The following is a 12,519-nucleotide window of genomic DNA, read 5'->3' as shown; positions in this document are numbered from 1 at the left end:
TTTGTGATTTATAGAAACAAGTTTTTGGATGTGAACATTACAAGAGAAATTGCAAACTCCGAGCTGCTTGTTGTGGCAAGTTATTTACATGCAGATTTTGCCATGATAAAGTCAGCGACCATTCAATGGATCGGTAACCTTCTATTTGTAATTCATTTGGCATCTTCAATTATTTGATTATATGTATTTGATTCAGGATGGTGGTTATGTTTATGTAATTAATGTGCAGGAAGGCTACAACTGAAATGATGTGTATGCAGTGCTTGCAAATTCAGCCTGTTGGACCAGTATGCAAAACGCCTTCCTGCAAGGAGTTCTCAATGGAAAAGTATTATTGTAGTATTTGCAAATTTTTTGATGATGAAAGGTATGCACCTTAATTTCTATTGGAGCAACTTAATCGTCAATATGTTCAGGTATTATACTAGTTTTAGCATTCACGTGCTTGCAATCAGATTTTGATTTTAAATCTTTCATTTATAGTTGCATCTTCAATATTATTTTACCTTGAGGAATATTATTGGACATTTAGATGAAATTATTCATTTTAACTTGGCGTTATTATATGCCTTTCTGATTGAAAAAAATTTAGACTTCAGAAGCATGCCATATATGTACTTGTTACCATTTGTTTAACTTTCCCTTTGTATGATAGCATAACAAAACACTTTTAGTACTTAGGCCATTGTAGAAGTAGAACTGTTAATTAGGCAATTATAATTTTTGGTACTTATTATCACTTTCTCTTCTTTTCTGGAAGAGAAATTATTCTCACATGATTTTGACATATTAATGCAAGTGCTTCAAACTTCGTAAGGTGCTATTTTCAGACTTCCTGGAGTACTCCAATGTGATATCGACCTCTCTCCTAAGATACATCCTGGCCAACATGGAAGTTTATTTATTTAGTTTTTTCTTTTTCTTTTTTCATGGAATTACGCCAGAGACTAGAGTGTTTACTCTATAACTCTTATGGACTTGCTTGGGCAGTTCACTGCTTTGTTAGGCAATTATGCTAGAAAATATAGAAATGAATTATCCATGTCAAAGTCTTATTATTAGGTGAATTTTAAGAAGCATGGCACTAACTTTCTAGAATGGATATGAAGGTGCAAGGGAAAGATCGGCTATACGTTAAATTTGTTGCAGAGCAGCTGGGCCTGGATGGTTCATATGTTCCTCGTACTTATATTGAACAGATTCAGCTGGAGAAACTTGTAAATGATGTTATGGTATGAGTCTTATTGGCAACGATGCACTCTACAACTTCTGGATGAGTGAGTGGTACTAACATGCTTAATCTACAGGCACTGCCAGATGATTTAAAGACAAAACTCAGCATAGATGATGATTTTGCTGCAAGCCCTAAAGAAGCTCTTTCCCGAGCATCAGCAGATAGAAGAATGAAGCATATCGGCCTGTACTCTCAATTTTTCTACAATTTGATATATTTTCCATCTAAACTAAGAGAAAATAAGAGATGGAAAAGAAAATATATGAATAAGTGTGGAAATTGAATAAATGACCAAGAAGCCAAAGAAAAAGGGTTTCATTCATCATATGTACTAAACTAGCACTGGTCATTTTTTAAAAACCTCGGTACAAGAATCCAAAACTATAACCATTTCAGTTAGTGAGAGCTTGCAACAGTTTTTATGGGTACATCCCCTGGTTGGAGACACTCTGTCTGATCCAAATGATTGTTCTATTAGACTGAATTGTTATGTAATGTCTTAACTAAAGTGTTATTTACACATGAAGTTCTTAAAAAATTAAGGGCTTTTAGTAGTGTAATTCAATAATTTGTGAAATTACTGAAAATGTGGGGTGGTGATTTATCCCTCACTCTGTATCTCTGTTTTGGCAGAGGTGTGTCACAATCATATTCAAATCAGAGAGACAAGACTATGGCCAAGCTAACTAAACTGGCTGTTAACCACAGAAGGTTTGATGGAAGGGCCCCAGATTCACCTGCACCACTTTCAAACCAGGTAAATGGTTTTCGCCTCTATATAATCAGAGCGATAAATTATGTTGTTTATTCAGAAAATGAAAAGGGAAATAAACAATCATAGAGTCCTTAAGAATTTTTTTTTTTATTTAGGTTAACAAGAAACTGAATTGTGTAGTGGGCATAGGAAATCATCTGAATTGACTCTTAACTTACTATGAAAAGAATAATCCATATAATGTATATCAAATATTAAAGTTCAAAAGTGGGTTGACTTCCTAATGATAATGGAATGAAACGTGAATGTAGGCTGTGTGGCTTTGCTTTTCATCCATCAATATTTTTTTTTAATTTTTGGTCTCAGGGAATTATAACTCAACTTTCTGAACAAATTTCTACTCTAAACGAAAGGATGGATGAATTTACATCTCGCATTGAAGTATTGAACTCCAAATTCTCTGTTCGGAAAGTCTCAGCCAGCCAACAAAACTTGGCTATGCAGGCTGAAACCTGCAATGGTTCGGGACCCACTTCTCTTTTTGTCACCGGATTAAGTAATGGTTCTTTGACTGGTTCGCTCCTGCCCAATTCTTCATCTTCTTCTCAATTGGCTAAGGAGTCCCCACTGATGGAAGAGGTGATGAGTCTGACTGCTGTTTTAAAATTTGGCAAGATAACAATAATCAAGCTTAGTTTTTAATTTATGACTTAGTTTTTATTTTGTGTTTTGTAGTGTGGTGGAAAGAATACATATACACTTGGTGAAATTAATGAAATTCGAAATGAATGGGCAGCCAAGCTTCTTGAGCGGATGAGTCATAGTTAGAGTAACTTTTGAAATCAGAATTAAAAAATATACTAATTGTAGTATTTAGTTAGTACTTACATAGTTATTCCAAGTGTATATTTTGATATTGTAATTTTAGATTTGGAACATACTGAGTTCTATTGATTTTGTCTGCCTATTGATTATGTCTGAACTATGTTGTAATTACACAGGAAATTATGAATGAATATAGTGGTTGAAAATAGAGAAATGAAAAAATTCTCATATTCTACATGGGACGTCAGTCTCCATGAACTTGTTGTCTTATGTATTGCAGGGGACGATGCTTGCACATAAATTGTCATCTCATGTACTGCAGGAAGATGACGCTTTAGTAGGAACTGTCGTCTCATTTATTACAGTAGATGACGCTTGCACAAAAATTGTCGTCTCATGTACCACAAGAGACAATGTTTGTATAGGACCCATCATCTCATGTACGACAGGAGATGACACTTTTATTTCAACTGTCATTTTATGCTTTACATGACATGACATTGTATGGGACGACTGTATTAGAACCGACGTATGAGAGTCCATACGATGGTTTAAAACCATCGTCCTATGTCAATTTTGTAGTAGTTGAGTCAATTTTTGTTATCTGTATTACTAAGAGTTTCTCTAGAGTTACCTAATTCACATGCCAAACGTTGTGGTAAGATGGTTGTTAGCACATATTTGCTTAGAAATTTTCCATGTTTAAGAATTCATTTTTTTCTGTGAGAGATGAGACTTGAGAAAACAACTTAAATTTTTTTATTGATTCTTAGTTATAATTATTTGGACAAGGTATTGTGGTATGACTGGATGATGTTTTAGGGATACTATTTTCTATAGACAAATCTTATTAGAGAGCCTTTTATTATGTTCTTCATAAAAAAAAAAAGACAAAAAAAAAAAAAAAAGAAGAAAAAGAAAAAGAAGAAAAAAAAAGAAAAACACAAGAGCAATAGTTCTATAATTTTCAATTACGTTGTCTCTTGTGTCCAAAAAGAAAAAAAAAGTTGTGTTTATTAATTTCATGTTTTATTTTATGGCTCTTAGAATAAATGTAAAGATTGTCTATTTAACTTAGAATTCCCGAAAAACTGGTTTTGTGGTACTCTTTATGGTGGTTGTCCAAATAATTTATTTCCTATCTTCGTTTCAATTATTATTTAAAAGTTTGTCTTAAATATATATCCATTTGATGAGTGCTTACTTCTTTATTTCCAACTCCATGAGAGAAACCATTAACTTTAAATATTTTCAATTACATGAGAGGTTAATGGAGTTGAGACTTTTACTTGGCATAATTTCGAAGGCTTTATGTGCTATGGTTTGCAGTAAGAAGGTTCGAGTTTGGTGCACACACTCACAACTCTAGATTTATTCAAAGTAATTTTTGATAACTCTTGTTGACTTGTTACTAACATTTTGTGTTAATACTTAAGTTCTTTTATAATTTTTGACCGGAAATATATCACATTGACATTTATTATTGCGCTTGAATTGCTAGAGACTAGTAATAAGCTGGTTGTGAGTTGTGATTAGTGCTCAAAAGTATCAATTTATTATTCTTAAAGTTTAAAATTAATTAAGTTTTAATTAATATTTTCATGGATTTATTGTCATACATTTTATATTTGAAAATATTAATTTTAATTTAATTAGTGTTTAATTTTCAAGAAATAAAATGTATTTTGACACAAAGAAAAAGAAAGAAGAAAGAAAGAATTAAAATTGAAGAAATCATGAAGAAAATGGTATTTTTTACAAAATTAGGCCCAAAACGGAGCCCAGGCCCAAAGTCTTCATTTTCAACAACCGTGATCTCAGATTTCTTAGGCACAACTTGAACTGGAGTAACCCATTGACTATCAGAAACATGGTAAATGATACCTAAATCTAATAGTGTAATGACCTCTTCTCTCGCTGCTTCTTTCATATTTGGATTTAATATTCTTTGACATTCTCGAGAGGATTTAGCATTCTCTTCTAGATGGATTCTATGCATACATATGGATGGGCTAATTCATTTAATGTCTTCAATGGTCCAACCTATGGCTTCTTTATGTTTTCTAAGGACATTGACAATTTATCTTCCTATTATTTATCTAAGGCGGATGCTATGATAACATGCAAGGTTGAAAACTCTCCTAGATAAGCATATTTTAAATTTTCTGGCAAGGGTTTCAGGTCTAACTTTGGAGACTTGAAAATTGATTGAATATGCTCTAGGGGTGAAAAAGGTTCAGTTATGGTATCATTTAAGGGCATATATTCTAACAAAGAATTCACATCATTCATAGAATCATCAACATGTAAGCTCATACCAAAATATTTTTCACAAAAGTCAAGCAAGTCATTTCTATCATCTTAAAAAATATTCCCAATCATGTTAACTTCATGCACTTCCTCACACTTAACATATTTAGCAAAATTAAATACATTCAATTCAACAGTCATATTTCCAAAACGCCATTACGACGGTTAATAATTGCATTAGATGTAGCTAAGAATGGTCTACCTAAAATGATAGGAATTTGAGCATGCGCATTTTCCACAAGTTGAGTATCAAGAATAATAAAGTCAACAGGAAAGTAAAATTTATCAACTTTTATCAAAACATCTTCTATAATCCCTCTACGAAATTTCACAGAATGATCAACTAATTGAAGAGTTATAGAAGTAGGTTTTAGTTCACCTAGACCAATTTTTTTTTTTTATAAACAGAATAAGGCAATAAATTCACACTAGCACCCAAATCAAGTAAAGCTTTGTTAATAAAATGATCACCAATAATACATAAGGATCTTTATATTTTTACAAGACACTTATATTGAATAATGGAACTAGCTTTTTCAGTTAAAACACATTTTTAGGAATATTAGTGTTTCTTTTCACAATACAAAGATCCTTAAAAAATTTAGAGTAGGCGGGAATTTTTTTAATGGCATCTAAGAAAGGAATATTGATACTAACTTGCTTAAAAACTTCTAAATTGTCATTATATTGGCTTCCCTTTTAATTGGAAGTAATATTTGTGGGAATGGGGCTTTGGGAATGAAATGATGGATTGGAGTATCCTCATTTGAAGAGTCATTGGCATTAGGACTAGAAGGTTGACTCTTTTCTTTTTCTTTTTCAACCTCGGGTATGCAATCGGGTTTGACAATGTTCTTTCCGGACATAAGAGTTGAAATTGATCTGGCTTCTCCATTATGGCTAGACTTTCCTATCTCATATTGGCTTTTGGATTTGGGATAGGTTGTCTAGGAAATGTTAATTTTCTCTATCAGTTAAAGTAGTAGCGAGTTGTCCTACTTGTGTCTCGAGTTTGGTAATTGATTGAGTCTAGTTTGGTAGGATTTGATGAGTAGATTTTATAATTTTTTGTAAAGTATCCTCTAAGGAAGGTTTCCTCTGTTGAGCGTATGGTTGATTTTGGGGGGCATGATTTTGGTGTTGCATGTTGTATTGGTGCCCTTGATTCATTGGAGGTTGGTTTTGTCTCCATGAAATTTTTTGATGGTTTCTCCAATTTGGATTATAAGTGGATGAAAATGGGCTATCATTCGGTTTCCCATAAGCATGAAGAGCATTGGCCTCCTCAGAAAAGGCCTCTTGGTAGGAAGGACATGATTGGGCATTATGGAAAGGACTATAACATATAGAACAAACATCTTTTCTGGTTTGCATTGGAGAATTTATAGTTTGGCTTATGGATAAAACTTCTACTTTTCTCGCTAATTTGTCTAAGGATGTTCTTAAGTCTAATTCATCTTTTACTTCATAAATTCCTCCTCTTTTTGGTGAATTAGTTGATCTAGGCCCATGATCAAAATAATTCCATTGTTGTTAATTGACAGAAAAATCTTCAAGGGCGTTCTAAGCCTCTTGCCCTTGAAGTTGAAATTTTTTCCAGTATGCATAGATTGAACCATTTGAAGATAAGATTGAGTCAAACCATCGTAAAAATATTTTACAAGTCTCCATTTTTCAAAACCATGATGAAGTCATTTTAATAATAAATCTTTCCCAACATTCATAAAACTCTTCATTATCTTTTTGAAAAAAGTCAGAGATTTCTCTTCTTAGACTATCAATTTTAGACATGAAAAAATTTCAACAAGAATTTATTATAAAGTTGATCCCATGTGGTTATAGACCCCGTGGGAAAGGGATTTAACCAAGCTTTTGATTTGTCTTTTAATGAAAAAGTGAATAATCTAAGTTTGATTGAATCATCAGAAAAATTTTGAAATCTAAATGTTGAGCAAATTTCTAAGAAATCTTTGACATGCATGTAAGGATCATCTCTATCTATCCCATAAAAAGGTAGCAATAATTGAATGATTGTTGGTTTAAGCTCAAAATGGGTAGCGTTAGTGGCAGGAAAAAAAAAATACATGAAGGAGCATTAGATGAAATAGGTGAAAATTACTCAAGTAAAGTTTTTTCTTGCACAACGTTTCCACCAGCATGATTTCCAATATCATTAGCCATTGGTTCCATGATACTTAAATTTTTACTAACACTTTCAAATAAAGATAAATTTCTTTTTAATAATTGATTTTCAGTATTACGTTCCCAAGGATGCATACAATTTTCACAAACAAGGCAACAAAGATAATCTCAAGCAAACAATTTTATAACGTGGAAGATCAGTTAAAATTATAACCATAGAGCATACTTATAATTTTAAGAGACTTCACAACAATATAGTTTTTTTTGCTTACTTGTCTCCAAGCCTATTTGATTCCACTTACTCGCACACTACTAACAACTCCCGGAGGTTAATTAGTAGAGGCGAATTGCGAATTTTGTTCAAATTTCCTTTAAGCAAAGATTGTTTATAATGAAAGGACAAGATTTAGGTTTTTTTTTCAAGTATTTTTTTCACAATTACAAAATAATATGATATGAGAAATAAAATAAGACAAAATAGATAACGTTAACTAAAATTGACCAAGAGTTGGGAGGCATAGCATGCCATCAACCATAACAAAAATAAAGTAAAAACTAGGGGGAAATTTTCCATCAACTAGTAAATAAGGTAAAAAAAAAATTAACTAAGAGGCACGAGTGCCATCAACTAAAGAAAAGAGTTGGTAGCCATAACATGTCATCAACCATAAAGAAAATAAAGCAAAAACTAGGAGGCGAAATTGCCATCAACTAGTAAATTTGCACAAAAAATATAACAACAAAAATAAATAAAGTAAATTACAACAAAGGTTAGGAGGCACAAGTGCCGTCAACTAACAAAAATGTAATGAAAATAAAAATATTACAACAAAAGTCACAAAAAAATTAGGAGGCACAAGTGTCGTCAACTAAAAAAATGTAATAAACATGTATATATATAAATACATAAGTAAGGTTTTTTTATGGGTGGTAGAACCGTCCCAATTTTTTTTTTATATATTTTTATATTTTTGTAGTTTTTTTTAAGTGCAAAAATTAAAATAACTAGTAGAAGAATTCACTAACCTTGAGAAAAAATTCATTTCTTTTCTTGCAACTCCCCGGCAACGGTGCCAAAACTTGTTGGACCCAAAATTGGGTATGTTTTAAATATGTAAATCACAAGCACACGAATCGTATATATAGTATAAAGTTCATAAGCAAGAATGTCGAATCCAAAGAATTTTTCTAAAATAAAAAAAATAAAAAGAAACTATTTTAACCCAAAATTAAATAAATTCTAACCTAGCTCCAAAGATTCATAATATTTAATGTCAAGAAAATAAAATAAAAGATAGAAAATAAAGATATTTAGGAGAAGAAAAATAAACCAATTATGATTTGTAAATAAGTTATAAAAGAAAGATTATTAAGATACTAAAATCCACAAAATGTAAGTTTAATACTATTTATTAGTATATTGATTCCCAAGTTTTAGTGATAGTTAAAATAAATATAACTATCATTTTCCAAATAGATTTATAATTTAAGCACAAATTATTTCTAAAAATATAGGATTTTTCTTCACTTTTCAAAAAAATATAATTTCAAAGTATTTAATGTGAATCAACTCAATGAAACAACAAAAAATCAAATAACATTATTTGTAAGGCAAAACATAATATTTTTGTTCTAATCATTGGATGTGTACAATTTAATGACACATCTTAATCAAAGAATATTATATTTTGCAAAATGAAGAATAAAGTGAAATATTATCTGTTATCCCTATTAGGCCCGGATTAGTCCGGCCCAAGCCCACTGCACCCGACTGCCTATAAATAGGGCTAGTTGTGCACTGTAGCGGGGATCCCAGATTTTCTCTTGTAAGCAATTACTCTGCTAAAACTTGAAAAAAACTCCATTGTCAAAAGCTCTCTATAATCTAATACAATAGAGCCGTGGACTAAAGCTCATTAACACCCCAACCACGTAAAAACTCTATTTGTTCATCTTTTATCCTTTCTTTCCGGCTCTTATTTCTTAATATATTTCTAGTTTCCGAAAAACTTGGTAAACATTTTGGTGCTTTCATTGAGAGCTGAAGGAAGCTTGAATCAATCTCGACCATTTGCGAAAAATTGTGAACACCAGGCATACTGTGTTTGATCCTGCTCACAAGCAACAACAAGACAATGGAGAACCATTGCCCGATCAACCATTTCCCCAAGACCAACCTGAGGATACGCCTTATCAGGGGCCTCTGCTCGATGATTCCCAGAACTTCGGGGATGGGGTGACTATGACGAAGGCTATTACGAGGAAGATGAAAGGGAATATGAGGATCATTAGGCTGAAAACCCCATCGATCTTGAAGAAAAAATATGGAGCCTGAACAGGAGGACCTAGAGGTGGTCTGCCTGAGACAACAGGTCCTGGATCAAGAAGCCAGGATAGCTGAACAAAAAGAAGCCACCCGCCAAATGCAAGAGTCACTCCTGGCTCTTCAGGCCTTCATTGCTACCCAAGGATTGGCAGCCAATCCTACAACCGTTCTACCTCCAGGAACGCAGCCGCATGTCCCACCTATCAGGACTAGCGTACCTAACAACACTAGCCCTATCCCTCCTCCGGGACCACATCCCGGAGCAGCCCGTCGAATCCTGCTCAAGAGAAAGGAAAAGCCAAAATGGTAGATCCTATGGGAAAAACAAACCCCCAGAAGAAAGCTCATCCCGTTCCAAGAACTGGGGCTGACCCTGCGCAATTCCCTAGGAAAAGGCGGATGAATCTTGTCCTAGGACGAGATCATCCGAACAATCTGCAGGGGAAGTGCCCTTAGGGTACTAAGCCCTGAAACGTCCCTAGACAGGATGAACGAGAATGACTATTTTATCCCAATGCCTCCGTGAACAAGGATCACGGAGGGCATAAACGTGAAGAAACCATAAGCCATCAGTTCAGGAGACAATACTTCCCGAGCAGACTTGCGTGATGGCCTTAATGCCCAAAAGGAACCGGCCCGCAAGGAAAAGATTCGCCCCCGAGGAGGCGACTTTAGGAATAACCTCAATAACTGGAGGAAAGAGAGAGTCCCCATGGATGATGTAATGGCCAAAAAGTTCATAGAACAGTTGGCCGCTCTTAAGAAGGTCACAGATCGCTTGGTCCGGAAACAAGAAGGCGGAGGTTTCGATTTCGAGGAAGAGGAAAAGGAGCCATGCGCCAAACACATCCTTGATGTGGTACTACCAAAGGGGTTCAAGATACCGAACCTACCTGCCTACACTAGAAATGCAGACCCCAGGGATCACTTGTTCCGCTACAATCACCTGGTGACCGTGGCTCACATTTGTGACAATGACAAGTGCTTATGTTTCTCGATCACTCTGGCTGGACCCACAGAAGAGTGGTGGAAAAGACTTAAGCTGGGATCAATCTAATCATGTTCTGGATTGCAGTCGATGTTCCATAAGAAATTTGTGGCCACCATGAAGATGGACATGCGAATCGGCACACTGGCCAATGTCAAACAACATCCTACGGTGACCCTCAGGGCTTACATCCAGCGCTTCATGGAGGAAGCCTCAAAAACTAAAGTGGATGACGGATAGCGCCTGGTGGCTCTCCAATCCGGGATCAGAGCTGGATCCCCTCTCTGGGACGACATGCAGTGCAGCAAGGTGGCCACCCTTGAAGAATTCATCAGAAGGGCACAAGGTTTCACCAACTAGGAGGAGGCCCGAATCCAGGCCTTTGGGTGGCAGCCAGCGACCCAGTCGACTGCCCAATCCCTCCCTGGATACGGAGCACAGTATCTGACAAATCTTTATCCGATACCCCCAGTGACGTCCGGATCTGCTGGGACCCATGTGGTGACATTCATGACCCCGACGGTCTATGGGCCCACTTCAACAGGGTACGCTTCGAATCCGTTGACCTCATTTTCCAAGTACGGAGTGGCACCCACTGGGTACAGTGCTGCACCTGGTGGTGCCCAACCGCCTAAAGTTGGTGGAGCTGAGGTAAGTATAAACCCTTCCCAGGTAAAAAGATCGGGCAAAGGTCAGAACTGATTCGAGCCCACAAAAAAGGGAAAGATGGATTACGAACCCCAATACACGAAGTATACCAACCTGGTTGACACCTGGGAAAACATCTATCTGGTAATGGGCAATGTAGTACATTACTGAAAGCCAGCCCCCATGTTCAAAGGGGGAAAGAATTCGAGGGACACCAATAAAAGGTGCGCCTACCATATAGACATGGGTCACATGACTGAAGAGTGTCGTCAGCTGAAGGACGAGATCGAAAACCTGATAAAACTGGGGCAACTCCACCAATGGGCCAGAATGCCAATAGGGGTTCTGGGACTGCCAGCAGTTCTTGGACAACCTACGGCCCCAGGTGCACCTGGATCATACCGACCTCCTCAGGGAGGGTACGCTACAGGTTTGGGAGAACAAGCCCCCCAGAGGGCCCCAATAGTGCAAGCACATGGACCTGGAACGTCATATCCTCTCGGAACTGCTCCTTTACGAGTAGATGGTCACATGGCTACCATATCAGGAGGCCCACATCTGGGAGGGCCATCCGGAATGATCAGAAACGATACCTCAGTGAGCTCGATCACGACCATGAGGTATACGCCTTGGTCCAAACTCTGGTCCAACGCCCGAAGATGATGAACCTGCCCATCACGTTCACGGAAGAGGATGCCCGGAACGCTCATTTCCCACATCATGACCCCTTGTTCATTGATTCCCAAATCGCTAATAAAATAGTATCCCGAGTGTTGGTGGATGACCAGAGCTCCATCAATGTATTGTTCAGGCCAGCTTTCATAGCAATTGGTTTGACCGAGGTAGATATGGCTTCATGCCCAACAAAGATCTACGGCTTCAATGGGGATTCATTGCTCTCGATGGGTAAGATTCAACTGCCCATGACGTTGGGGAACAAGATTCAAGGCTCGTTCAAATATTGCACTTTCGTAGTGGTGGACTGCCCCACTGCGTACAACGTTATTTTTGGTCATCTCGCATTGGTCGATTTCAGCGCAACCACCTCCATATGCCATCTCGACATGAATTTCCCATGTAATAATTGAGGAGAGGGAACCGTGCGGGGATATCAGAAAAGCGCCCGAAAGTGCTATCACGTCTCCATTCGACCAATCTACATGGTCCGTGAAGAGCCTCTTGAAGAAGAAAATGCTGATCCAATCCCACCACCACAACCGAGAGGAGGACGAATTGGATCCCCGGATAGGAGCGAATAGTGCACTAGAACCCATGGAGGAGGTGGAAGTGGTGTGAATCAATGACAGTGACCCGACCAGAGTAATCCGAGT

The 12,519-nt window shown here is 36.5% G+C and overlaps 2 protein-coding genes and 1 pseudogene across 2 annotated transcripts; all 3 read left to right on the top strand.

The window, feature by feature from the left end:
* The first annotated feature begins 466 nt into the window (after window positions 1-466).
* LOC133825553 (inorganic pyrophosphatase TTM1-like) lies at window positions 467-1,517 on the top strand. The gene is made up of 2 exons (XM_062258481.1): window positions 467-1,232; window positions 1,308-1,517. Exons 1-2 carry the CDS (start codon window positions 1,098-1,100, stop codon window positions 1,515-1,517), a joined length of 345 nt encoding a protein of 114 aa, XP_062114465.1. The 5' UTR covers window positions 467-1,097.
* Window positions 1,518-1,805: 288 nt separating this feature from the next.
* Window positions 1,806-3,011, top strand: LOC133823570 (inorganic pyrophosphatase TTM2-like). Its single transcript, XM_062256406.1, has 3 exons — window positions 1,806-1,991; window positions 2,316-2,588; window positions 2,685-3,011. The coding sequence occupies exons 1-3, from the start codon at window positions 1,821-1,823 to the stop codon at window positions 2,775-2,777; spliced, it is 537 nt and encodes a 178-aa protein (XP_062112390.1). The 5' UTR covers window positions 1,806-1,820; the 3' UTR covers window positions 2,778-3,011.
* A 3,750-nt stretch (window positions 3,012-6,761) lies between these two features.
* Window positions 6,762-6,860, top strand: LOC133828177 (small nucleolar RNA R71; annotated as a pseudogene).
* Window positions 6,861-12,519: the final 5,659 nt, after the last annotated feature.

Source organism: Humulus lupulus, chromosome 3, assembly GCF_963169125.1.
Source record: "Humulus lupulus chromosome 3, drHumLupu1.1, whole genome shotgun sequence".
In the NCBI taxonomy this organism is placed as follows: domain Eukaryota; kingdom Viridiplantae; phylum Streptophyta; class Magnoliopsida; order Rosales; family Cannabaceae; genus Humulus; species Humulus lupulus.
This window is presented reverse-complemented; position numbering and strand designations above follow the sequence as displayed.